The 27,217-nt window shown below is 51.7% G+C and overlaps 1 protein-coding gene and 3 long non-coding RNA genes across 4 annotated transcripts; 2 read left to right on the forward strand and 2 right to left on the reverse strand.

The window, feature by feature from the left end:
* Positions 1 to 23: 23 nt before the first annotated feature.
* Positions 24 to 2,912, reverse strand: FTH1 (ferritin heavy chain 1; the record flags this gene model as incomplete). Its single annotated transcript, XM_030333836.1, has 4 exons — positions 24 to 350; positions 445 to 570; positions 875 to 1,021; positions 2,538 to 2,912. Coding segments are annotated over 4 exons (813 nt in total), but the record flags the coding sequence as incomplete, so codon positions are not given.
* A 3,836-nt stretch (positions 2,913 to 6,748) lies between these two features.
* On the reverse strand, positions 6,749 to 7,741 carry LOC115524545. Its single transcript, XR_003972129.1, has 3 exons — positions 7,399 to 7,741; positions 6,886 to 7,040; positions 6,749 to 6,788 (listed from the first exon to the last, which is right to left on the reverse strand). It is a non-coding gene; the product is annotated as an uncharacterized LOC115524545 (long non-coding RNA).
* Positions 7,742 to 23,238: 15,497 nt separating this feature from the next.
* LOC115525741 lies at positions 23,239 to 23,772 on the forward strand. The gene is made up of 2 exons (XR_003972450.1): positions 23,239 to 23,390; positions 23,502 to 23,772. It is a non-coding gene; the product is annotated as an uncharacterized LOC115525741 (long non-coding RNA).
* Positions 23,773 to 25,193: 1,421 nt separating this feature from the next.
* Positions 25,194 to 26,535, forward strand: LOC115525702. The gene is made up of 2 exons (XR_003972440.1): positions 25,194 to 25,381; positions 25,970 to 26,535. It is a non-coding gene; the product is annotated as an uncharacterized LOC115525702 (long non-coding RNA).
* Positions 26,536 to 27,217: the final 682 nt, after the last annotated feature.

Below are 27,217 nucleotides of genomic sequence, written 5' to 3' on the forward strand. Positions count from 1 at the left end.
TCAACTACTCAAAAGACAACAGCTGGGTACCAAATTACTTTATTTGAAGGAATGGTACAAATGAAAGAAGTTAAGTAGATGTTTTGGTACAACTTCTAGAAAAGGGAAAGGTAACCCCAACACGCATGCACTGCCTCGGTGACCAGGGAAGTCACCTGTGTGGCGATGGGAAGACAGCCTAAGGCTTAGCTCTCATTATCACTGTTTCCCAAGGTGTGCTTGTCAAAGAGATACTCTGCCATGCCAGATTCGGGAGCCCCCATCTTGCGCAGGTTGGTTACGTGGTCACCCAGTTCTTTGATGGACTTCACCTGCTCATTCAGATAATGCGTCTCAATGAAGTCACACAACTAGAAAACAGAAATGGGGAAGAACGTTATTGGTAAGCTTTCCCAGGAGAGGCAAACGGTTCCCTCCATGGGCTCCCCGGTTGTCAGTACTCACATGGGGGTCGTTTTTGTCAGTGGCCAGTTTGTGCAGTTCCAGTAGTGACTGATTCACACTCTTTTCCAAGTGTAACGCACACTCCATCGCATTCAGCCCGTTCTCCCAATCGTCACGGTCTGGTTTCTGAACGAGAGGAGGTCAGGTCAACGCACCTGCAGCCTCTACCAGCCCACAAGTCAGCAAGCACCTCAAACGTGCGCTTCACAAGGGACATCCAAGTTTCTCCTGCAACAGCTTCCAACTTAACACCCTCGCCCACTACTCTTTGCTGCCTTTAGCTTAGATGGTTAAGCCTAAAAAAAGCACAAAATCCCGAAGTTGCCTCGTTTTACCAGGGCAACTGCTAGCTTCCGAGTGATTCCTGACACCTGAGGACTGCTAGGTAGCTTACTGAGGAGGCACGGCACCTCTAGGATCTTTCGTTCACCTTGATATCCTGAAGGAAGATTCGGCCACCTCGCTGGTTCTGCAGCTTCATCAGCTTCTCAGCATGTTCCCTCTCCTCATGAGATTGGTGAAGAAAATATTTGGCAAAGTTCTTCAAAGCCACATCATCACGGTCAAAATAGTAAGACTGAAAGGGGAACATCAATGTTAGGCTAAGGAGTCCCAAGAAAGGCACTCTGCTGGCCTAAGCCTTTCTTTCTCAAAGCGCAGCAAGAAAGGGATCTGTGCTGAAGGACACTGGGGGCAGGTTGTGTTCCTGGAATGAACACAACAGTAATTATTGTGTCTTTATTTTGGTCCTTGAAATTGAAAGTTTACTACAAGGAACCTTTAGAATACCATGGAATTGCCCCCAGCATGGAATTTCTTAAGGCTCTGTATTAGTGCAAAGTTCTTCCGCCCAACGTCCAATTTGATTGGAGAGGGTGTGGGAGTATTTACCCTGTACAAATAGTGCCTTCTCTCTCTACTCCCTGGTTAACCCCTGTCAGAACATGAACTTGCCAGCTTACAGCAGCCTGTAAAATTTCTAAATTTAACAAATTTCTAAAATTAACCCATTAGGGATGGTGAGCTGTGGGCAATGCTAATGTATACAAATACACTGCCAGCAGAAAGCAAAAAAAAAAAAAAAAAAAAAAAAAAAGCAAAACAAAAACCCTGAATACAAATATGTTGCCAGCAGAAAACAAAACAAAAACAAAACCTGATTCAGATTTAGACACTTGCTGTATTCAGGTATTCCTCAAATGGAACGGCAGTCATGGAAATCCAGGCCTGTTTTCAAATGCATCTGGAACATGTCTATTCTTGGATAATTTGCACAATCATAAGACAATTCTAAGTAAAACTCCCACCACCTCGCCTCAAAACCAGGATTTTGGAAAACGGAGCCCACTGATTGGCGCATGGAAAAATTCTTTGCCCAGTTACCGGTGATGTACTTTATCCGAAAACCACGGGTTCAGTTAGAGGGCCACCACTCTCAGGCACCAAAAAGATAAGGTTTAAGTATCCAGGAAAAAGGACGGATGACTAAGACAACTGTGTCCTCGCAAGGGGAGATTTCCGCGCTTCGATTCAAGTGGGACCCAGAGATAAGCACAACAGAGGGGTGGCGACGGCTGCTCGAGAGTGGTCAGCCTACAGGAGATAAGCCACTTAGCACCAGACCACCCCCGCCCCTCCCGGCCGTTGCTATCCGACACCATTACCCAGCAGGCTCCGCCATACCCGAAAGGGGGGGGGGCGGTGGGGGTGGGGAGAGGATGGGGGCTGGACCACTTCGCCTGTTACCCAAGCCAAGGGACGACCCCAGGATCACGTGATCGACGCAGGGGAAGGGATGGAAAGGCCAAAACCACCTTCCTCGCTGCAGGATCGTACTGGTCGCAACCGCGGCCGACTCCAGGGTTTCAGCAAACCAGGCTCTCTTTAAATATAGAGGGGGTGCGCAGAGGCGGCCCTGCCAGGGGACACTCGGAAAGGGCGAACTCGCCAGAATGTCTGCGCAAGTCCCGGGAGACCTCGAGCAACGTCCATTTTCTTGCAGGGCGCGCGCGGAGGCGGGAGAGGCCGCCCGTTAGCCACACCCCCGCCCCGCCCCGCCGCCCGCGGCCCGGAGAAGCCGCGCCCGCGCTCACCATGGACAGGTAGACGTAGGAGGCGTAGAGCTCCAGGTTGATCTGGCGGTTGATGGCGGCCTCCGAGTCCTGGTGGTAGTTCTGGCGCACCTGCGAGGGGGACGCGGTCGTCATGGCGGCGGCTGAGGAGAGGCGGCGGCGGCGGGCGGTGGCGGCGCTGGAGCGGCGGTGGGAGCCTTGGGGCGGTCCGAGGGCGCTGTGAGGAGATGGCGGAGGGCTGGCTCTGGGCGGCCGGCCGGAGGGGGTGGTCGAGCGCCGGGTTCCGTCCAAGCACTGTTGAAGCAGGAAACCGCGGCGACTCTCGGCAGACTGTGGCGCAGATGGCCGCGGCCCCGCACTTATAGCGGGATCGGGCGTCAGGCCCGCTCGGGCCAATCAAGCCGCCCGCCCGCCGGGACAGGCCCCGCCTCTTCCGGTGGGCGCGCGGCCCCGCCCCTGGGGCCCTGGGGGAGGGCGGCGCCGCCGGGGGAGGCCGCGCGTGTCCCGCCGCGCGTGGGGCCGGAGGCGTCCTTGCGCTGGGCCGCGCCTTTGGTGCAATTGTGGGGAAGACGTGCGGAAGGGCAGGAAGTCCAGCTCGGAGCCCGGGGCCCAGGGCGTCCCGGGTCCCGGAGCCGACGGAAAGCGCCCCTGGCTCCCGGGGCGTCGGGGCGATTCCTGAGGCCCTGGGCGGGCTCCCCGAGGCTCTTGGCCAAGGGCACGTTAAAAATCCGAGCGGTAGGGCAGCAGTTAACCACACTCGAGGCGACTTCCTCGTCATGCAAATTGGGAAACTGGAAACATAGGCCCTAGGCGGCCGTGTGAGTCAGAGATGTGGCTGGGATAAGGCTGGCTTTCTCTTCCTCAAGGTCTAGCAAGGAGCAAAATGCAGGCCTCGGCCCGTCCCTGGTTGTCCCCCGCCCTTCCGACCCCGTCCGCCTTTTGCCGAAAGCAAATATGGCTCCTCCTGCAGCTTCTACAACAAAGGCTGGGCGGGCTGTTTCCCGAGAGGCATGGACAGGGCCTTCCCTGAGGGAGTCCCGGCGGGGTGGGCCGCCTGGGCGTCCGAGAAAATCCAGAGGACGATTTTCTTTTCTAAAGAAAAGACAGGAGAAGCCACTTGGATCTGGAGACGAAGCCATGAGGCCATTTTGAGATGGCCTCTTTTATGGGCCCCACTTACAGGAGACCTTTCCTAGGGTTACCCTTGGAGAGAAGCCAGTGAATGACCTGCGTGACAGGTGCAAGGAACCCTGGAAGGGCAGGGCTACTGGGTGTGGCTTGCAGCTGTGTCCCAGGCACGAGTAGGTGTGGATTCGGGGATGGCAGAAATGGGGTTAGGCCCGGGCTCCTGTCTTCCAGATTCCCAGTCCGCTGGCTTCGAGGTTCACTGTTCTTAACCGGGTTCCTTCAACACAAGTGGGAGACCTATCCAAGACCCCTTTCGGGGTGCTCACAGACGTGAGACTGGAAACTGAACTCCCCAACCTTAAAAAGGGAAGGAGCTCTACTAAAAAAAGAAGTTGCTGATGGAATTACTGTGATTTCTCTTTCTTGGGTCTTTGCTACACTCCTTTCAAAATGAACGAGCACATGTTACTTTCAGGAAGAAAATTTTAGTGGGGCTAGAGCTACAAAAAATAATAAGCAGAAGGCTGCTGGGAGAGCATAGACAAGGGGTGCCTTAGCGTGTCTGGGATAGGAGGTCAGGGCAGGCTTCCCAAGGGAAGTGACAGTTGAGCTAAGTTTGAAGAAAAAGCTAGAAAGAAGGTGGAGTGGAGGGAGGGAGGGAGATGGGGAAGGGAATTCCAAGCCGGGAGAACAGCATATGCAAAGGTGTGGAAATGGATGGCCTAATCAAGGTACCTTAAGAAAGTGTTGGCCTGGAAAATAGAGTCTATGTTGGAGAATTCTGGAAGGCGGATAGAGGGTCAAGGTGGGGAAAGCCTGTGGGCCATAAAAAGGGGTTAAATTCTATCCTGGGCGATCTGGAGACACTAAAGATTTCTAAGCAGGGAGATACTACATTAGTTTTATTTTTGGAAATCTTACACTGAATCCATAGAAAAGCTCTCCTATATTAGCAGTAAACAGCAGTTAGAAAATGTTACAAGAAAAAAGTATTTTTAACTTACACTGGCAACAGAAGCTTAAAGTACCTAGGAATAAAGTGAACAGGAAGTATATGAAGAGAATTAGAAATGTTTGTTGCTGGCCAGAAAAGAAAACCTGCATAAAGGAAGAAACACCATGGATAGCCAACCTCAGTTTTGTGAAGACGTCATTTGTCCCCCATGGAAACCTATAGATTCAATGCAATTTCTGTAAAACTCCACGGTACATTTTGGAACTTGACGAAATGATCCTAAATTTGGAAGAATGCATGTGTAGAATAGCTGATAAGCATTTGTCGGAAAAAAGGTTCTGAGGGTTTGCCCTCAGGGCCTGATTTGCCCTCTCTGATATTTAAAAAGTACTATATAAAGTCGTCTAAGCATTTGGTACCGGCTCAGGAAGAGATGATCTATCAGTGTTAACAGTCCTACTCGGGTACTTATGGGAACTTCGTAGATGCCGAAGTGACCTTTCAAATTTGGGGAGAAAGAATGGGTTCAACAAATGATGTTGAAACAATGGAGAGTCATATGAAAAAAAAATGACTCATTGTATTTCAAAATGTGTTCCAGACAGATTAAAGATCCAAGCCTTTAAAAAACAAAAACACCCATGAAGTTACTAAACGAATATCTAGGAGATTATCTTTTAAAATTCTGGAGTAGGGAGTGTTCTTTTGAGGTTGTAAAAAGCCATAAAGGGGCAGTTGGCAGATTGACTACTTAAAAAAAATGAAAAGTTGGATGGCTGAGAGGTCCAGTGACACGGAGAGCAGGTGACAGACTCAGCCACGTGGGAGAGTGGCACCTGGCCGCCACGAGACAATGCGGAGGACGATCAACGATGGGATTGTGCCAAATAAAAACAGCCAGTGTCTTCAGAAGAGAAAGAATCTGCCAAAGAGAAAATCGATGACACTCCCAATTCCTGTAAGAGCTCCAAATTGTTGCAACAAGTTTGCAAACCTGAAAGTTACTACAACTACCTTGGTGATCAGCTGCACTTGATTACAGGAAGAAGGAATTTAGAACAGACTTGGCCTATTTGCAAGAGGAACAGAGAGAATCCAAAATTTCTGGGACTTGTGGTATTGAAGCTAGAACTGTTTGTCTTTTTCAACCAGTAAAAAATAAAATGGAGAAATACTTTGAGTAGCAAATGCTGATTAAGGTGAATCCTCAGGACAGTGACCAAAATCAAGGACATGGCTCACACAGAGTTTGTGAAAATGAATTAAAATTGTTCCGGGCCACCTGGGTGGCTCAGTCGGTTAAGCGGCCGACTTCGGCTCAGGTCATGATCTCGCGGTCCGTGAGTTCGAGCCCCGCGTCGGGCTCTGTGCTGACAGCTCGGAGCCTGGAGCCTGCTTTGGATTCTGTGTCTCCCTCTCTCTCTGTCCCTCCCCTGCTCACACTCTGTCTCTCTCTCAAAAATAAATATTGAAAAATTTAAAAATAATAAAATAAAATAAAATTGTTCCTAGTAAGTCCTTTCAGTTGTACAGAGCACTCAAGGAAAAAGAACAGAGGGTATGGTCCTACAAAAACTTGGTAAGTCCAAAATACACGTAGTTACATCTTTGAGGGAGGCATACCTAGAAGAAAAATTGTGGGTATAGCTATAGGAATATGGAACAGACTGGAATCAAGTAGATAAAAAGCCAACAAAACTGTTTTTTCTTTGCAAAAATGAGTGATTTAATTTTTTAAATTACAGTAAAATGCGCAGAATCTTACATGCTTGATTAAGGGCCAGTGTTGACCCTTGAATCCAGCTGAAACAAGATACAGAAGATTTCCATTATCCTAGAAGTTTGTATCCCTTTCCAGAAGTTTTCCCTGTGCCCCCCAAGACAACCAGCTTCTGACATTCTTCAATATTGATTAACTTCGCACGTTCTAGAATTTCACATCAATGGAATCATAAAACAACAAGCTGTAAGACAAAAGATGCCATAAACCAAGTTAAAAATACAAATGACAGGGGCGCCTGGGTGGCTCGGTCAGTTAAACTTCCGACTTCGGCTCAGTTCATGATCTCACGGTTCTTGAGTTCAAGCCCCACGTTGGGCTCGATGCTGACATCTCAGAGCCTGGAGCCTGCTTCGTACTCTGTGTCTCCTTCTCTTTCTGTCCCTCCCCACTCGCACGCTGTCTCTCTCTGAAAAATAAATATTAAAAAAAATACAAATGACAAATTGAGTTGATATTTGTAGCTTGGTTAAGTAGTGACAACGAATAACTAAAGTATAGAATACTTGTGTGTATGATTATATAGCATGCACGCATAAGTCACTTTTTGCTTATCTTTCCTGCTGGATACTGTAAGCTCCTGGAGGGCAGGGTTGTTTCTGCCTTCTTCATCCTGCACTTCCAGCATTTTGCAAGACGCTTGTTACTAGGTGCTCTGTATCTGTCGAGCAAACAGAAGACGGCTGCAGGATTGAATGTGGAGGGTGGATTACAGTCAGGCAAGAGGGCTGGTTACTGGTTGGGAGGGAACAGCCCTGGTTCTCAGCAGAGGAGACAGCAAGAAGATGTGAGATATGAGGGGGACAGAATAGACAGGACGAGGTGGCTGATTGGTAGTGCGAAGGGTGGAAGTAAGGAGTGGGGGGTGGGCAAGAGAGCTCCCAGCCCCTAGGAGCTGGGTGAGTGTGGGACGAAATGCAGGTTGGAGGGAAGGCAAGCTTGCTTTTGGACCCTGGGTGCTGACTTTCGGGGCCTCCAGGACATCCAGGCGGACAGACCCAGCATGACATTGGACCCACCTGAAGGAAGTCGGTCTATTGCAGAAAGTAGGTTTCAATAATGAGTATTGGCTCTGTGCTCAGATAAAAACACAGTTGCAGTCATGAGGGAGAGCTTTGACTGTGGTAAGCCATTGGGAGAGGCTGGCTGGGAAGAATGAAAGGGAAATCTTGTGCTGGGCTGAGTGTGTGTGTGTGTGTGTGTGTGTGTGTGTGTGTGTGTGTGTGTGTGTGTTTGCTTGCCATTCCCCACCTTCTGGGAACCCTGAGTGTTAGAACTGCCATTTCCAAGCCTCTAGATTCTTTCAAAGCTGTGACCTGCCCTCTGGACCTTTGCTGACCAGGATTTTGCCTCCCTGCTCCTCCAGCCCCAGCTCCTCGTGACTTGGACGAGGCGGGGAGGCGGGGCGTTTGGCTGGCCTCCCGGGACAGCCACCTCTTGGGGCTGGGAGCGGCGGGAGGGAGGGCAAGCCAGAGAAGAGCCGGGCTAGTTTTTTGTTGTTGTTGTTGCTTTTGTTTTTATTTTTTCTGGAAGACACTGGCTTATTCCAGAACTGGAGGGGGAAGAGGCGGGGTGGGGGGGTGGGGGTGCAGGGGTGGGGTTGTGGTCGACAACTGCTGTCCTACCGTGACTCAGCACTCTGCTGGTCTGGAGGGTTTGAGCTTTGACTCCAAAAGTGCTTTGTCATCGAGGGGCGGGAGAGACTAGGAGGCTTGGAGGGCTGTAGCTTCACTATGAGGAGTGAGTGGGTGAACACCCCCATCTTCGCATGTGGCTGGTTGCCTAGGCTCGACTAATAACGAAGGGATCTGGATAACCCAGCCAAGCAAGGGGGCTAGTGGTAATCACTTTTCCTACCTATTTCTTCCTCAGCGTCGTCCCACCCCACAGTGAGGCCTCTCCCTTCTAGGGACTGTCACCCTAGGGTTACAGTTTAGGACTCCACAGCTGGAAAGTCATAAGACACTTGCAACGTTAAGGCTGCGAAAAGACTTGGGAGTTTCCACATCACCATGTTTTACAAATAAAGAGGTGAGAGACCTGTAGGAGGCCAGGTTTGCCCAAGGCCATGGTCACTGGCAGAAACACAAGCTGAAAATGTAGACCAGGACACAAGGTGGAATACAGCGTGGTTGTTAAAAACAACGATAAACTTGTTGCTAGAATGTGTATATCACGTGATGTGTATGTGAAAAAGTGGACCCCAGGTAGTTGGTGCAAAGGTGAGGACGCTGAAGAAAAATCCCAGGGCTGGAAGCCTTGGTGGGGACCGGGAGGGACTGGGTTGGTGTTTTAAGTGAACAGCTAACGTTTCAAGTGTCTGGGATTAACCCCGAGGTTCAGGAAAGCGAAGTGTGCAGAAAGTTGGAGTTCGGAAACTTCAAAACTGGAAACAATGACACCGAGGCAGATTCTGGTACATTTCTAGACGATGCAGCCGCGATTCGGAGAACTTGGCTTTAACACACTTCTTGAAAACCCAGAGGCAATGTAGACTCAAAGTCTAGGGGCTCCGGATCCCCCCTTTCCAAGAGGTTAAGGCCAAAGCCATGACCTGGGACGTTGAGGATGATTGAGAGTGGAAGGCCTCCGTGTTTAAGGCAACTCAGGCCTTCCTGCCTCTGTGGGAGCTCCCACTGGGAGAGCCCAGCACACCATATCTCTGCCGGGGACCTTATCCCTCGGGCCCTGGCTGTTGTTTGCTTGTCTACCTTCCCACTGGACTTTGAGCTGCGTGTTACATTGTGTCCCCAGACCCCAGCACAGCCCAGGAGCCCTTCCATTTCTAGCAGCTTGCAGCCCTGGAGATCTCTTCTAGAATCATCATGCCGAGTGGAGAGCTGGCCTCTGCCTTTGGACTGGAGGCCTTTGGAGGTCAAGGATCTTGCCTTTGATGATGTCCTTCTAAAAGACCCCATGACTATCTGCCCTTGGAGATACCTTGGAGAGGTCACCTGGCCTTTCTGAACTTTATTGCCTGTATTTATTTACGGTATCTGGAGCCAGCCCTCCCCCGTGCTACCCTGGCTGCCCCCTCCCCCACTGTGGGTGTCCTCATCGTCACAATTCATGCTACGCCCCATGGCCTGGTACCCAGCTCCGTGGCGTTCCCATGTTACCCAGTCTGGGCTCAGTCACGCCCCTGCCCCCACACTGCCTCCACCAGTAGGAGAGGTGGCAGGTGGGGAGCAGTGCTAGTGGGCTTAGAAGGAGGGAGAGAGAAGGGTGAGGCACTCGCTTTGGCAGGGGCCAGGCAGAGAGGGCTGGGAGCACCTCCATTGGGAAAACCGACACTTGTGACGTCCTTGGTCTTTCACGGTGTCCACGCTTTGCCTATAGCTGGAGGTGTCTTCTGATGCCGGTTGGGGAGAGGAGGCCCCAGTCATCTGTGGCTGTTCCTGGCATCCCAGGCTCCTTGTTTCCTGCCTGTGTGTGCTCCCACCTGTGGCCTTGCCCTCTTGTCTCTTTTCTGCCCCTCCCAACTTTATGAAAGGCTCCCCAAGGGTTCTCCACTGCCCTGGGGGCTGGGGGGTGGGGGAGAAGTGTGACTTTTCCACCCAAAACTAACATAACATTGTGGGTCAACTATACCTCAATTAAAAACAAGGAAAGAGTGGGGGTGCCTGGGTGGCTCAGTCGGTTAGGCATCCGACTCTTGATCTCAACTCAGGTCGTGATCTCAGGGTCATGAGTTAAAGCCCCCGCATTGGGCTCTGCGCTGGGCTCGAAGCCTACTTTAAAAGAAGAACAAAAGTGTGACTCTTCTGTGTGTCCCGAGGCCCTGCCCGCTGCCCAACACTCCCCTCCGGGACCTCCTCTCCAGCCCTTCCCCGCGGCCCAGCAGCGATGCCCTCATACCTGGAGAAGTTGGCACAGCCGGTCCCTTTGCCCTGAACTTTCTGCCTGAAAAACGACCCAGTCTTCAGAAGCCAGCTCACATATCCTCTGAGAGGCTTCCCTCCCTCCCCTCTGCAGAGTGGAGAATGTCCATTCTCGGACAACTACGTGCTGGATTTCATTTCAGATCTCAGCTCCTACTCACGTTCCCTGTTGTTGAGGGACAGGCCTCCCGCCCAGCCCTTGTCTCACAGGTTGGCTCTTTCCACCTCTTTCTACCTCGCTCACAGAGCATGCAGATGAGTCTGTCTGGGGGTGTGAGGCTTATTCTGCAGGAGAGACCTGGGGACACTACGAGGCATTGGGGGCTGTGACCACCAGCTGGGGACAGTGATGCCAAGGTCACGGGCTCCCTGCTCTGAGGACTGGTCCCCTTTGTCTGCGTCTGTGGCCACAGAATGTGTCCTCAACTAGAGGAATCCGTGGGAGGCCACAAGGGGCCTGGGTAGACATGTCAAAGGATTGGTTCTCTCTACTAGAGAACGGGCCGTGTGCTTCCTGGAGATGGGACCAGAGCATTCTTGGAGTCGTTATCATCCTGTAAACATAACATGCCACAGAGTTTACACAAACTGAGTTGACACCTTATGGTGGCTGGAACCAACGAGGCCTCTAAGGAGGAAGTGGGGCAGGTAGCCAGGCGGTAAGCAGAGGGGGAGACCGCAGGTCAGAGGGGTTCAGCGACTGCCTCACTTGAGGTAGCACAGCTGGCCGGAGACAGGCTGTGACCGGAACCCGGGGCCTAGCTGTGCAGCAGTTTTCCAGATCAGGGGCCCTGAGGCCTCGACTGCAATTCTGAAAATTCGAGGCATGCAAGTGGGTGGTCGGCGCTTTTAAAGGAGTCGCTATGATCGCACCAGCAGCAAATGGGTGATTTTCAACATCAGCGGTTTGATTTGATTAGTAGCTGGAGTCTGCTTGGTGGGAGCTGGCGATTCTTCAGAAGACGCTACTGGGGGTCCTGCAAGGCTCAGTTTGTGGGCTTGGTCTTGAGTTCTATCTCCTGAGCCTGATGCTTGTGTCTGGCAGGCTTCGGAGATGACCGGGAAGCCTGGGGACCCATAGTTATTCAGTGGCATCGCTGAGCAGGGCAGCTGCGTCCAGACCCACTCTTGAGACCTGAGGATATTTCTAGAACATACTTTTAATAGGGACCGAGGCTGGTTCCTCAGACCTACAGTGCTCCCCATGGGCCTGGAGACCTCTGCTTAGCCACTGGTGGACGCCCCAGGGTTGGGATTTGTGGGTAATGCCTCCTCCAAGGGCTCACAACCCCTCATTCCAAACATAGGATCTGAGCATCAAGTAAACTCTTCCCAAAAAGCCTCTGGGTACCTGGAGCTGAAGCTGACTACTTATCAGGGCACTTAACATGACCCCCTTCCCAACTGGGGCAATCCCACCTCCCCAGCAGGGCCCTGAGTGCCCCCTCAGCTTTCTCGGTAGAGGACTTTCTAACAAAGCTTGTGGTCTAGGACAGACGCTTAGAAGAAGCCTGTCTGCCTAAGTCAGACCCAGGACAGCTTTCCCAAGGGAGGGGAGACTGCCTGCCCTTGCCTTTCCTACCTCTTTAGTTCTAGCTGCACGGAACCCCCTTTCAAAAACATCCCTGCCTTTTTTAATTTTCCGGAACGATTAGTCAGAATTAAGTATCTAGTTTTTTTTTTTTTTTTTTCCTACTCGCTTACCTGTTCTGTTCTTTCAACATTTTGGGTGTGCATGTGGTAACAGTGGGAGGAACCCGGATGCCCTGCTTTTTTCTGGAGTTGGTGATTTTTTCCCCAAGATTCACACCTACTTCCCCAACATTCACCACCCCCTTCCGGTTATACTAGATCCAGATTCTCCTCTGGGGAACCATTCTCTCCCTCCAGCCATTGCTATGTGCGATGATTAAAATGGCCTATATCCCCAGATGCAGGAATAGACATGTTTTCTGTCATTTGCAATCAATTCTCCAGTCCATCTGTCTTTTTAAAAAAATGTTTTAGTTATTTTCTGAGAGCGTGCACAGAGGGGAGGAGCAGAGAGAGGGGGACAGGGGATCTGAAATGGGCTCTGTGCTGATAGCAGTGAACCCGATGTGGGACTTGAACTCACGAACCTCGAGATATGACCTGAGCCGAAGTTGGACGCTCAGCTGAGCCACCCGGGTGTCCCCCGTTCAATTTGCCTTTAACATCATCTGAATGGCAACAGATTCCTTCATGGGGCAGAGTTTTCAAGCCAGGAATGTGCCTTTGAGGCTACCTGATCTCATACTTTCGTTCAGTCACTCAGCTAACAAAGCATGGCTCATAACTGGTCAGCACACATTCCAAATGCCCGAACTTTCCAATCAGGAGTCAGACAGAAGGAAACGAGAGTTGGAATCAAACCAATGAGGAAATCTGTTGAGGGGCCATCCAAGTTCCTGACACTTCCCTTGGCTTTTCCTTGTCCTGAGCGATACTCACGTTTCGGGGCAATTGCTTCCAGAAGCCGCCCCTGCGTGCCGGACACACTTGCCTGACAGGTGGCGGAGCAGGCTGGGGCCGCATGAGGTCTCATCCCCTCCCGTTGTCCCTCCTGCCTGTCCATTAGCGTTGTGTCCTGTGTGAGCTGCACCCCCGTCCCTGCGCTTAAGTCTTTCCTCCCCAAAGCTGTCCCCTTTGACATATCAGACCTACCCTTCTCCCAAACTCCAGTCCAAACCCTGCCTCTGCCAGGAAGCTTCCCAGATGGGAGCTAATCTCCTTCCTCCTCTAACGGGGGTCCCTTCAGCCTTTCCCGAGTGACAGTAGGCACTTGTGTGCCACAGCACTATCATTCCTCTGTTGCCAAGGGGAGACTGAGGACTCAGTGGACACAGGAAGCTCTCTGTCATCTCTGTTCCTGGCCCCGGCCCATGACAGCGCCTCTGAGCAAACTCTGGGTGGCTGAATGGAGTTGTGGAAAGGTGAAATCCTTGCCCCAGAAGGGTTCTTCCCTCTTCGAGATACGGTTCTCTGCACTTAACTGGGACTAAGGGAGGGCCCCTCCTCCATTCTTCCTCTTAGGAATCTCACGAGTTGGAATTGGTCTTTGGAGTTTGCCTTAAGCCCCATCAGCCTAGTCACTCCTTCAGCCCTGAACTCCTGCATTCCAAGGGAGGGGGTCCTCAGGCCCAAGCTATCCAGCTGAGTGGGGTTTACTCAGTCCCTTTTCTTAAAAAAGAATCTGATCATAATAAAAATTACTGATGAATGATAAAAGCTAATGCTTGTTGAGTCTTTACTAAGTATATATCAAACATGCCACTTGACGGATGAGGAAACTGAGGCAGGGGACTACAGAGTAACCTGCCCAAGAACACCCACGGTTTGAATTCAGGGCCCACACTCCTAGCCGTTCCTCACCCCCTGCCCCCTGCCCAGATCACTCGGCCCTCCGCTCCAGCTCGCCCTTGGCTCCTCACCCCTCTCTATTTGCCCAGGACCCCTGATGGGGCAGCCCACACAGGGGTTTAGTAAATGCTTATGAAACAAGTGAATGGAATCAGGGAATTCTGTCTATCAGGTTATCCCTAGGAGGGCCTCGAAGGCATGAGAAGGAACAACGAAAGTGCCGAAAGCCCAGCTTCCAGGACCTTCTGTCACTCTCCACCACATCTAGGAAGGGGGATGTTTCCGAAAAGTTCCTGGATTTCAGATTGACTCTCTTCACTGTTGACGTAAGATGGAGGGCATGGGTGCGGTTGCCTCTTGGCCAGACCCCGTGAGAGACCTCCAGGGAAAAACCACCGCGGAGGGCCGTGGCTTCTGAGGTTGTGCCTGAGGTGGATGGATGAGAGAGCAGGGAGGTCTGCCTAGGTCAGGAGGGTTTTGATTTCCAGCAACAAAACCCAACCCACACTAGCTTAGCAACGAGGGAGATTTATTGGCTCATGTGGCTGAGAAATCAGGAAGTGGACTTGAGGCACGGTTTCATGAAGGCTCTGGCCCCATGCCTCTGCAATTCCCTCTCAGGTCTGCTCCTACCCATGGAGCTTCATCCCCAGGCTATCTTCCAGCAGCATCGAGGGTGGCAGACCTCCTTCTTCTTCCGGGGGAATGTTAGACACCGCCCCACCCCCATCTCACAAGCGTTGTCTGATTGGGTCTCACTTGACCCAGGACTGCCTCTCCGAGTGTCTGCTTCTAATTTTTTTTTTAATGTTTTTATTTTATTTTTGAGAGACAGAGAGAGTGAGACTGGGGGAGGGGCAGAGAGAGAGAGGGAGACACGGAATCCGAAGCAGGCTCCAGGCTCCGAGCTGTCAGCGCAGAGCCCGACGCGGGGCTCGAACTCACGAGCCGTGAGGTTATGATCTGAGCCGAAGTTGGACGCTCAACCGACTGAGCCACCCAGGTGCCAGCGATATTTTCAAACGATAATTCTGTTTTTAATCTTTTGGGGGAAACTTCCTCATTCTTCTTACGGCTACGGAGTACTCTGCTGTGTGGATGTACTCTCGTTTATTGGTTATTAAAAACAGAGCTGCAACCAACAGCCACATCCCTCCGTCTTTTTGTATTATTTGCAGTGGATCCGTAGGATAGATTCCTAGAAGTGGGATTGCAGGATCAACGGATCATGCAGTTTATTGGCAAACTCCCTTCCGTAGGGACAGTCCCATTTCGCATTCACATCGGCAAAGTGTGAGACTATTTGTTTTCTCAGGCCGGGACAAAAGAGGATTTTGTTAAACTTTTGGATTTTGGCCAGCCTGATCAGCCAGCAATAGTTCCTTGGGACAATTTGCGTTTCTTTCACTAAGTGAGGTTGACCATCTTTCCCTGTGGTTTGGAAACACTTGCCTTGCCTCTTCCGAAAACCGGTTATATTTTTAGTACATTTTTCTCCCTGGTGGTTGGGCTTTTAACTTACACGAGGGGCTCTTTCTACGCTAATAATATTAACGCGTTCTCTGTGATGCAAGTTGTGAATCTTTTTTTTTTTTTAACTAGTTGATCATTTGTCTTTTTCATTTTACTTCCGTATTTATTTCAATCTAATTTAACTTTTTTTGCCACGCAAAACTTCAATTCCTTGCAACTTATTAATCTTCCCTTGTATTGCTTCTGGGCGTTGAGTCAGGATTAAGAAAGCTTTGCTCGCTCCCAAGTTATAGAAGAATTTCCCGATTGCCCCTTGTACTTGGATGGTGTCCTTTTACACTGAAATGGCCAATCCCTTTGGAAGGTATTCTGGTAAAGGACAGGAACACCTCCAATTGTTCCTGGTTCCCCAGGGCTCTCCAGTTACCCGAGCACTAACTGAAATCACCCATTCTTTCCCCCCACCCCAGATTCCTGACCCTGCCTTTATCTCACACAAGCTCTCCACAGGCAACAGGGGCCATTTCTGGATTTTTGCATTCTGCCGTCCGGAAGAACACTTCCCGCTGCTCTGGGGTTGGTGAGAGCACAAGTTCAAAGAGCTAAAAGCATCAGAAAAAGAGGCTTGGGCCTTGTTGTCTGAGCAACGGTCAACACTTCGGCCTTGGGGAAGCGAGGTCTCTTGCCGAAACTCTCCTGGTTAGAAACACAAGCTCGGGGAGGCAGAGCAGATGGGGGAGAGGGATGGCTGGGACCAGCCTTCAATGATGTGATAAGCCGTCTTTCTGCAAGTCAGGCTTGAAGTTTAGAGGGGGGAGAGATCATTTCTAGCTTGGGCGCTCTAGGGGGGAATAAGCTGAATTGATTTTGCTCTATGAAGTAGAAGTTAAGTAAATATCGATGAGTTGGGGAGGGAAATCGATTCAATTCGCAAATCAATCTGCCGATTGATTTTTGGCGGGTCTGCCTCCAGCGAGTGCTGTGAGTGAGTCTGGAGGGGTCTTTTGGGAGGATTGCAGCTTTCAGCTTCCTTCCAGCACCTAAAAGGGAGACCCTGAAGGTCGCGGGCAGGGTGACAGGCACAGGAAGTGGAGGCCCGTCCTGCTCGCCTCTCTGGAGGGACACCTGAATGATGTCGTACCAGCTCTGCTCGCCGGACAACGTCACTGAGAGGATCGACGCTGTGGAATGTGACTTACAGTCAAGTATCCCACCATATTATTATTGTTCATGTGGCCCGGATTTTGCAAACACTGCCCCCACCACCAAACAGCCACTCACAGCTTAGCCGCTCTGACCCCTGCACCTCCCTTATTACCCTGAGGTGACCCTGACGCCCCAGTCTCGTAGAATCAGACGTTGTTTAAGAGTTAAAGGGAGTCTAGAAGTCACGGTGTCCCTCTCGGTGTTGGCTGTGTCGGTTTAGGTGGAGAAGGGTGGCAGGTGTGGACCCCAGCTCTGTTAGGACTTAGCTTCGTGGGAAGCCGGGGATCCCAAGGGAGCATGTCCTGCCCCTCAGCTGCGTGCAGAGGGAGGAGTTGCCCGGGTTGTGTGGCTCTAATCCAGTCTGCCCCACGTGCAGGCCTCGTCCAGATCCAGGACCGGCTCTTCTGGAGGCTCGGCATGGGTGGGGTGGGGGCGCCCACCACGAGAGGTACCCCCCTTTCTCTGCTGGGCTGCCTCAGAACTGAGCCGTGCCTTCTTTGAATGAAGTGACCTCTGCCCGTTCCTCAGCCCCTGGGTAGTCACACCCACGTCCTCTGAGTACCCCCTGCTCTGACGCCTGCCCACCCCCCACTCTGTCCGTCTGTCTTCAGACTGGCCACCCATTTCCTTTGCCTCTGCCCCATCTGGCCTGCCTTCCCGCCTCCTCTCTGTCGGTCCCCTCCCCAGCCTCTCACTCTCCTCCCTGCCACAGTGGTGGTCAGGGCAGAGGCAGAGGGACAGTCATCTCCCTCGTGCAGGGTCTGGGTCTCTCTTTGTGTTGCCCACAGTGGCTGGTGGAGAATGGCTTTTGAAGGGCCCGAAAGAGAAACCCTCCAGGACCTCCCTGAAATGACAAAAGCAAGTAGACGGCCCCCTGTGCCTTGGGATAGGGGTCGAATCATCTGACCTATCACTGAGGCCCTTGGACGTCTTCCTGACCCAGTAAGTAAACTAGACCGTCGTGAGCCACGCTGGTGCCCAGACGGCTCGGAGGCTGGAGGAAGGAAGCCAGCTTTGGGGCTGAGCTGAGCCACTGGGTGAGGATGCCTGGGGGAGAAGGCCTCGGCAGGGAGCCTGCTGGGACGTTAACCGGTAACCTTGCCCGGCTCCATCTTCTCCTGGGAGAAGAGCGCAAGGCCCCTGCTCGCTGGGCTCGAAGCAGCATGTGGGGCCCACGCTGCCAAAAAGGACCGTCTTGGTTGGTCAGTTTCCAAGGCATTTGCATCCAGAGGGAAGTGAGAGGGAGCATTGCGCACGGTCAGGAAGCTTTGTCACCCCCTACCCCCGGCACGCGGGAGCCAGCAGTCTGTACCAGTGCTCCCTGAGGCCCTGAAAAGAGAACACGAGGCTGTCCTCTGTCCTTCTCAAGGACCTAGCTCGCCGTCCGGAAGAGGAGAGGCTACCCCAGCAAAGAGCTCTCTCCCTTGTCACGATGAGCCTCGACGTGAACGTGTACGAAGGTCAGGCAGATATAGGCGAGTTCTTGCGTTCATCACGATCCCTGCGAGAGGAGCCAGACGGAAGGGAAAACAATCTCGAGAGGCTCCCCAGAGATCTCCCTGGATCTCCCAGTCTGGACATATTTGATGTCCCTCAGGACATGCTGCTCCCTCTGCCTGGATGCCCTTGCCCCAAATCTTTGCTGGACTGGCCTCTTGGTGCTGATGGCTCTGCTCAAGGGTCAGCTCCCAGCGGCCTTCTCTGACCCCTATCCAAAGTGGCCTATCGCCCTAGGACTCAGTCTCTCCCTAAATAACTGCTGTTTCTTCCTTACAGTAGTCAATATTTCTGTTTAATAGACTTACGTCCCTTTTCCAGCCTCCACTGACAGGAACGCGAACTCTCGGGGAGCCAGGCCGCTCCGTGGTGATCATCGCCATATCCCGATGCCTGGAGGGGTGCCTGGCACCTGGTGGGTGTTTGGGCGGCAGCTGCAGAAGTGGTGGGTGGTCTTGGGGGGGATGGAGAAAGGAAGAAGGTGGTTTGGAGAAGAGCGGAGATGCAGGGAGGAGATACCTTTTCCTTTCCATCGGCTTTCCTCCTCGTGTGCCTCTTGAGGGGCTGATCATGTGAAGAAAGAGACACCCCACGGACCCTGTCCCTTTGAGTGCCTTCACCAGGGGTCAGGCAGAGGGCAATTTTTCTCTGTGTGACGCTGGAACCCGGGAGCCCCATGCTGGAGAAAGTGGGGTGGGCCCCATGACCTGCTGAACTTTATTTTTTATTTATTTACTTTTTTAATGTTTATTTATTTTTTGAGACAGAGAGAGACAGAGCATGAATGGGGGAGGGTCAGAGAGAGAGAGGGAGACACAGAATCGGAAGCAGGCTCCGGGCTCTGAGCTGTCAGCACAGAGCCCGACGCGGGGCTCGAACTCACGGACCGCGAGATCATGACCTGAGCCGAAGTCGGACGCTTAACCGACTGAGCCACCCAGGCGCCCCTAACCTGCTGTACTTTAAACGTCAGTTACCCAGCTGGGAACAGGTTGAAGGAATCTGGTTTCCTTCCAGTTGGTCTGTCCACAAGCTCCAAGCTCTTCTGGCAAACGAGGTCCCCTTAACTTTGCCTCGTGCTGGTCCCACTTGCTAGTTTGGTTGAGTTCCTTAGATGCGGAATCTGAGACGGAGGTTTTTGTGCACAGGGCACTGGAAGGGAGAGCTCTCGGGATGACAGCCGGTCAGAGAGGGGAAGCAGGAGGCGCCGGGGTGGCTCTGTCGGTTAAGCATCCGATTTTGGCTCAGGTCACGATCTCGAGATTCGTGCGTTCAAGCCCCGCGTCGGGCTCTGGGCTGACAGCTCAGAGCCTGGAGCCTGCCTCGGATTCTGTGTCTCCCTCTCTCTCTGCCCCTCTCCTACTCACATTCTGTCTCTCTGTCTCTCTGAAAGAAAGAAAGAAAGAAAGAAAGAAAGAAAGAAAGAAAGAAAAAAAAGAGGGGAAGCAGGAAGGGGCAGATGGAGAGGCAGGCAAGGCTGTTTTCAGCTGAGGTCTGACCACAGCCAGATCCTCTGGGAATTCTGGAGTCAGTGGCACCACAGGGCTGTTCCATCTCGACACAAGGGGATGGGATTTTGTAGCCCTGTGTCATAAAGTCTTTGCGGCAAATCGCCCGCAACAGGGTGTCATGACTAGATGGCTCCTGTCCACCAAGGCAATTCTCCGGATTGCCGGAGAATTGCTCTGTGGGCCAGTAGCAGACAACACTCACAGCCAGGATTAGAACCCGTGAAGCCGCTCGAATGCCCTGTTGCCACGTCTAGGGGACGGGACGTGTTTTCTAACTCACTTGTCTGATGTCAATGCTTTCGTGTTTCTGGGTGTTGGCCTTGTTTCCATTACCGGTCGGAAAGCTCTAACCCTGTCGTCTTACCCAGGCTGCTCAGAAGAGCCATGAACCACAATCCCCTGGGGGAAACACACACACACACACACACACACACACACACACACACACGGCAGCAGCCTCTGAGGTCAGGTGCGTGGGACTTCCAGAGGAAGTGAAAACGACAGCAGCAGCCGGACCACCCAGGCCAGCTGGCCAGAGCCCAACCCCATGGCTCGCTTTGCCCTGTGACCCAGAACAAGCCTGTTCTCCCTGAACCGAAGTTCACTAGCCCCACAGTGAACGGCAGAACTAAGCCAGTTATTAATGCCACTGCCACCAAGGGTCCCCTCGGGGCCCGAGGCAGGTCAGAAAGACCCTGAGGCCTGGCCACCAGACTTTGCTCTTACGAAGCAAGGAGGTTCAAACTCTCTCCTTCTCCCCCTCCTTCCCTCACTCCCTGTCTCTCCTTAATGTGCGTTTGCCCTAAGACCCAGCCCTGGGATACCCAGGAATGGACAGAAGGACACACAAAGGGCAAAAAAGACGTTCCTAGGACAACTCGGAGGCCAGGGTCACTTCTGTTCTCTAACAGTGCTGAGAAAGGACGTGCGCATAGACCAGAATTCTGAGCAGTGAGCCAAGGCGGCAGCTGGGCCGGGCCCCCAAACCAATCTGGAGGAGGAAAACAGTGCAAAGAAAGATGTTATTCAGGCCACAAGCAGTCCGTCTCTCCTGCTCAACCTCTCCCTCGCCCTCTGAAATTCTTCTTCCTACTCACGGGCTCCAGCCTTTTCTGTCCTGTGACTAGTATGTTGGAGGGGGGGGGTGTGTGTGTGTCAGGAAAACAGGTTGCCCTGACGTTGCCTGGCCAGATGACTGCAAATGGCAAGTCACGGACCACGCAGGGATCCGGGATCAGTGCTGTCCCCCAGACACCAGCTGTCAGCCCCTTGGTGTCTTCCATTTACCATCACGGAGGGGACCAAGGGTTTTCTCTCCCTCAAACCGTACGGTTAGACTTGGAGCCTCTTTTTTTTTTTTTTTTTTTTTTTTTTTTTAAAAAAATCTTCTTTCCAATGTTTATTTACTTTTGAGAGACAGACAGAGCATGAGCGGGGGAGGAGCAGACAGAGAGGGAGACCCAGAATCCGAAGCAGGCTCCAGGCTCCAAGATGTCAGCCCAGAGCCCGACGCGGGGCTCGAGCCCACAAACCGTGAGATCATGACCTGAGCCGAAGTCAGATGTTTAACCGACTGAGCCACCAGGTGCCCCTCGGAGCCTCTTCTTTTTGGAAGGCTTGTGGGGGACTGAGGGGAAGGGCAGCTGAGGTAAAGTATGGGGGCCACCAGCTTCCCCAGGGAAAGGGATTTCTAGGCCAAGACCTTGTGGAGTCTGTTTGTGTCCATCTGGCGTGGTGAAAAGAAAGGAAGCAATTCTCAGCGTGTGTCTACCCCTGCACGATAAAAGGAAGGAACTATTGATACACAGCACCTCGGATGAATCACAAAGGCCTCAGGCGGAGTGAAAGCACCCAGTCTCCAAAGGTTAGATCCGGCCAGGTTCTATTTCTATGACGTTCTTGGGGGCAAAACTGTATGGAGGGAGAACAGGTGAGTGGTTGCCAGAGGTCATAAGTGGGGAATGGAAAGGCCCAGCAGGAGGGAGTTTTGGCAGGATTGTTGTGTATTCTGTCATGGGGACAGTTACACGAATCTGGGGATGTGCTAAAATTCAAAGAATTGAGGGGCACCTGGGTGGCTCTGCTCTCGCTCTCTCTCAAAATAAATAAACATTAAGAAAGTAAAAAATAAATAAAATTCAAAGAATTGTACACCCCCGAAGAGGTCAATTGTATTGTAGTGACAATTTTTCAAATAAGAACTTTAAAAGTTAATGATGACTGGGGCACCGGGGTGGCTTAGTCGGTTAAGCATCCGGCTCTTGATTTCAGCTTGGGTCACGATCTCATGGTTCCTGAGTTCTAGCCCCGTGTCAGGCTCTGGGCAGACAGCACACAGAGCTTGCTTAGAATTCTCTCTCTTTCCCTCTCTCTCTGCCCTTCCACCCACACGCGCTGCCCCTCGAGCTCCCTCTCTCTCTCTCTCTGAAAATAAATAGATAAAACTTAAAAAAAAGTTAATGATGATAGTAATGGCTGACATTAGCTTTCTATGTACCCAACTCTGTGCTGAGTGCGGTGCCTCCATTATCTCATTTATTCCTCTCAATAAGTCCATTTGGCACTCAGACGATGATGCACCTTGTTCAAGGTCAGGTAGTAGTAAGTGGCAGAGCAGGAACTTGGACCCCTGTTCTGCCTGACTCAAGAGCCTGAGATCTAATCACTGTGCCTCATTTGGAAGAGGTGGGGTCGAGAGCAGAAGTTTGCTTGTGGAAACGTTCTATTTTAGGTCCCCCTGGATCATTGAAGTGGAGACGTCCCGTTGGTGGTTGATTTCGCCATTCTGGAACTCAGAGAAGGCTGACTTAGCAGTGCAGGCGTGGGGGTCACCGGCATATGAATGGGGCTGAAGAGTCTGGGAGATGGACACATCTGGCCGGGAAGAGCTAGGAGACTCAGAGAAGGACCAAGGCAGAAGCTCAGAGCCCGCACACCTAAACGCAGTCACTCACACACCGCCCTCACTATTTATTTGCCACATCAGTACTCGCCCCCTCTTGTTTTCTAGTAAATAGAAAGTTCTTGAAGTTCTCCTACTTTTTAATGTAATGAGTTTATTTCAAAAGGAAATTTGTACATAATGGGTGAAAAAAAATCAACGTCAGAGCCGTGAAGGGCATTGACGATATAAACACAGCGAAAACAAAACAATACCACACAATTCTAGCTAGGTAAAGGACATCTGCAAATGTTAGTCCTGTGTTCAAGACGGAGCCGCCCCCAATTGAGCCCTGGTCCCAGAAGAAGCGAGGATTGAGAGAGAGTCAAAAAGGAAGTAACTTAGTGACACTTAAAATCAGCTCTCTGGACACCGGTGGGAGTCACACTCTTTGTTTAAAGCAGAGGCCCTCAACCTTTCTCCGTGAAGGGCCAAATAATAAATATTTAGACTTCGAGTGCCACTTGAATGCCTGCTACATACCCCCCCTGCCACTGCCCTTGTTTTGAAATCTTTTAGAACCATTCTTAGTCCTGGTTGGATTAAAAACAGGCCCAGGGCTGGGTCTGGCCCACGAGCTGTAGTTTGCCACCTCCTGATTTAAAGGATGGTGAGAAGAAGGCCAGACCCCCAATGAGACAGGTGTTTATGGTGTCACACGGGGTTCCTAGGCACTCAACTCCGGACCGCGCAGTAGCGTCCCCACCCCAGCCATCAAAGGCCCTTCTCTGCCTCTGTTTTTAGGCTCCCACGCAGGCAATTCCTTGTCCCCCAGGAGCCTCGTGGGAGATTTGGCCACACCTCCCTTGTGGACGGTTTCACAAGATCAGAGCCTCTCAGAACTGGTTGTTCAGGGAGCCGCTTTGGGGCTAGGTCAGCATTTCATTACCAATACTTCCCTCCGGACTCTGTGGGTCCCTCTTCTGACGTCACTCCTTGCATATTTCCTTCCCTCGGGGCCTCTCTGTGCCTCGGATGAAGGCCTCACTGTTCCTTCCTCACTGAAGGTTAGCCACGCTGGGGTCACCTATGACCTCAGATCACCGCAGCCGCCATCAAGTCCTTCCCTCCCTCATGTTAGGACGTGGAGTTCAACGGCCCCTCCCCCACCTCAGGTTCCGGTGGGTCTTCCTTCCATTTCGAGGTGGAAGGGATGTTCTAGGTCTTCCAGGGCAAGGCCTTAAGAAGTCCTGCAAGGCTCTCATGGAAACTGTCTTTGGACATTTGTTTAGGGTGGAGCCAGCTGCCCTGAAAGAAGTTTGACAATCCCAAGACCGCCATGTTGTGAGGACATCCAGGCTAGTCAAGTGGAGAGAACACGTGGAAAGAGCAATGCTTGGGGTCCCCAGCTGTCCCAGCCCAGGAGACACACATTGAAGCAGAGAAACCTTCAGATGGGCTCCAGCCCCCACTGCGACCTCATGAGACCCCAAGTGAGAATTGCCCCACTGAGCCCAGCTGACTCCTAGACCATGAGAGATAATAAATTATCCTGCTTAAGCCGTTACATCTTGGGATTTTTTTTCTTCAAATGTTTATTTTTGAGAGAGGTGGGGGAGGGGCAGAGAGAGAGAGAGAGAGAGAGAGGATCTGAAGCAGGCTCTGCACTGACGGCAGAGAGCCCGATGTGGGGCTCGAACTCACGCACTGTGAGATCGTGACCCGAGATGAAGTCGGACACTCACCAGACTGAGTCACCCAGGCGCCCCTGGGGTGTTTGTTTACACCTCGATAAACATTTGGAACACCACCCGAAAGTGAAGTCTCATCCAGGGAGTTGTCTGTCACGCTCAGGCACAAGTTTTAAAACTCTCTTTTCCAGTCCAAACCAGAAGAATTTTCCTCAGCTTTGCAGGTCAGTCTCTGGTCCCTTCATCAGAAAATCGTATATGTTTTGCACCTGAGTCTAGTTGTCCAAAATCAGGCGCCCTTGGGCTGGTCAGTTGTGGCAGGTACTTGGGGTCAATTGACTCAAAGTCATCCCCTAAACCTTTCTTCCTGTCTTCCTCTCACTGCAAAGCTTGGGAAGGCCAGATACACCCTTTCTGGCTTTGCTGTGGAAGACTTTATAACCCCTCTGGCCAATGATGTGAAGAAAGGGTTGGGTTCTTGAAAATAGTCTTTGCTTGCTGATAAGGAAGAATCTCTGCCTGGTATCACCCCCTGTTTCCTGCTTCTGAACATGGTGTAAAAATGTGATGTATGGGGCTGCTGCAACCATCTTGACACCATGAGGGGAAAGCTAAGAGAATGAGAAAGACCACAGCCCAGAGCCCTGTCATTTTATATGAGAAAAATAAACAACTATTTCTTTAAGATGTTGGTCAGGGTTTCTTTTATTATTATTGTTATTTTTCTTACTATTATTATTATTACTATTTGTGGCTGAATATATTTCTAGCTATGGCATCAGTCGTGTCCACTTTAGGGACAAAAGGTCTCATTTTTCCCTATAAAGGGAAAATTTATTTTCCGGTCTTTCACAATAAGCCAGATTTTGATCTGCAGCCAGAGATTCAGGTGGAGGGAGAAGGAAGGTCCCTTTACCTGGGGCTTGAGCTGGGGTTGGGGGGGCACAGGGGTTCTGACAGTGAGGTCTTGGGGTACAGTCTGTGTGTGCTCTCCCCACTACAGAGCCTAAGGAGCTTCTCCAGCTTCAGCCCTGGGTCTTGGTCACATGAGGCATCAAAGATGTCCCCCCTGAACCAGGGAGCTCGCCCTGATACTGATGGTGGGCAGGGACAGGGGCAGGGGTAGGAGATGGCCCCAGCCACAGATACTGAGTCAGATAAACAGACTGGGCTGCAACCCCAGCTCTGCCACTGTCTGTGTGTCGCTGTATCTTGCCCAACTTCCTGAGGGCAAGTGCTCTGAGCCTTCATCCATGAATAGGACACTCTGTGTTCATGGGGAACAGGCTTTCCCCGGGCCCCTGGCCTCTGAGCTTCTTCTCAGAAACATGAGCAATTCTGGGCAGCCAGGGGCCCTCCCTCAACTGGCAGTCAGCAGTGCCGTGCTGGGAGCCTCCATTGTAACAGGTCCCTGGAAATGGGAACCTGAGATCCCGGAGGGCCGACAGCAGCTCAAAGTCATGTAGCTTCCCGAGCACCAGGTATGGGGGGGCGGCAGGGAGGGGGCAGGAGGAAGACAAAGATGAATCAGAGGAAATCTCACCTTGAGCAATGCGGAATAGGGAAAGGATCCAGGTTCCTAAGCCCACCCACCTGCTGTCAGCCCCCTCCAGCTTGCTTCCTGCTGCTGGGGCAGAGAGGTGGGTGGGCTCCAGGCTACACCACCGTGTGTGTGTGTGTGGGGGGGGGGGTGGGGGGGGGAGGGCAGCGGATCCCAGAAAGCTGGCAGTCCTGGCCTCTGGAAAGTTCAGTTTTTCTCCCTGGCTCCCCGGGAGGCAGAGCTACTGGGAAGTTCCCACCACCCACCGTGCCTCGGGCTTTCCTGGAACCTTCTGTACAGCCAGCCAAGAAAGGATCTGCCCACAGTCCCCTGGAGCTACAAATCTTCTCCCTGTGCTCAGGGAGGACTGTCTTACCTCTGCCCTGGGGAACGCCTTCAATTACAACAGTAACCAACAAAAATATGATTCTGGCCATGGGAACGCTGTTTGTGTTCTACGTGATGTTTTCATACCTTATCCCATTCAGTTCTCTGAACAAGTCTGACAAGTATTCTGTTGGTTTTACAGATGAGGAAACGGGAGCAAAGACGCTGAGTAACCTCCAAGGGGTCACGCCAGCCACGAAGTAACATGACCACAATTCTCACTCAGGCTTATTGACCTTACCCTCTGCTTCAGGCTGGCTTCCTTGTTACACCTCCGATCTCAACCCCCCAGTCATCCCCCGCCCACCCCACCCGGTACTCTTTGAGTGGGATAGTGGCCTGCGTTGGGAGGGTGGGGCCAAGGAAGCTTCCAGCAGCTGACTCCCATGGTGTCACATCCAATGAGCATGCAACTCATTCGATTTCAGTGATTTGAGCTCAGCAAAAAGACACTAAAAATAGAGAGCCATGAACACAGATGCCAAATTTAAGAAAATGCTTGAATTCTCTCGAACGGAGGAGACGTTTGGGGAGAGTTACACTGGGGCTTCTACTGAATCTGCTACATTTTTAAAAAATATTTTCTTACTGAGAAAACAAGAGCCACACATGGTACAGTGTTGAGATTGGCGGTAGGTACACAGATCTCTGTTATGTTATCGTCTGTACCTTTTCCTGTAAGCTTAAAATATTTCGTAATGAAAACTATTTGCCATGTTTGTCCTTCTGTGGGGCACTGTGGTAGGGTGAATAATGCACCCCCCACAGGCCCTGTGAACATGTCAAGGCAAAAGGGATCTTGCAGATATGATTAAGTTGGGGATTTTGAGACAGGATTATATTGGGTGGGTCTGAGGTAATCATAAAGATCATTACAAGAGAGGGGCAGTTGCAGAAGAGTCTGGAGATGTGAAAACAGAAGCGTAAATTGGAATGATGTGGTTATGGGTGGAGGAACGTGGGGGAGCCCCTATGAACTAGAAAAGTCAAGGAGTTGATTCCCCCTGAGAGTCTCCAGAAGGAACATGACCCTGGCCACACCTTTCCAGCTCCTGAAGGACTTATTTTATTTTATTTTATTTTATTATTTTTATTTTTTTAACGTTTATTTATTTTTGAGACAGAGAGAGACAGAGCATGAGCGGGGGAGGGTCAGAGAGAGAGGGAGACACAGAACCCGAAACAGGCTCCAGGCTCTGAGCGGTCAGCACAGAGCCCGACGTGGGGCTCGAACTCACGGACCGCGAGATCATGACCTGAGCTGAAGTCGGACGCTTAGCCGACTGAGCCACCCAGGCGCCCCCTGAAGGACTCATTTTAGACTTGACCTCTGTAAGATAATGAACCTGTGTTGTTTCAAGCCACTAAGTTTGTGGCCATTTGTCACAAC

This window comes from Lynx canadensis, chromosome D1 (genome assembly GCF_007474595.2).
Source record: "Lynx canadensis isolate LIC74 chromosome D1, mLynCan4.pri.v2, whole genome shotgun sequence".
In the NCBI taxonomy this organism is placed as follows: domain Eukaryota; kingdom Metazoa; phylum Chordata; class Mammalia; order Carnivora; family Felidae; genus Lynx; species Lynx canadensis.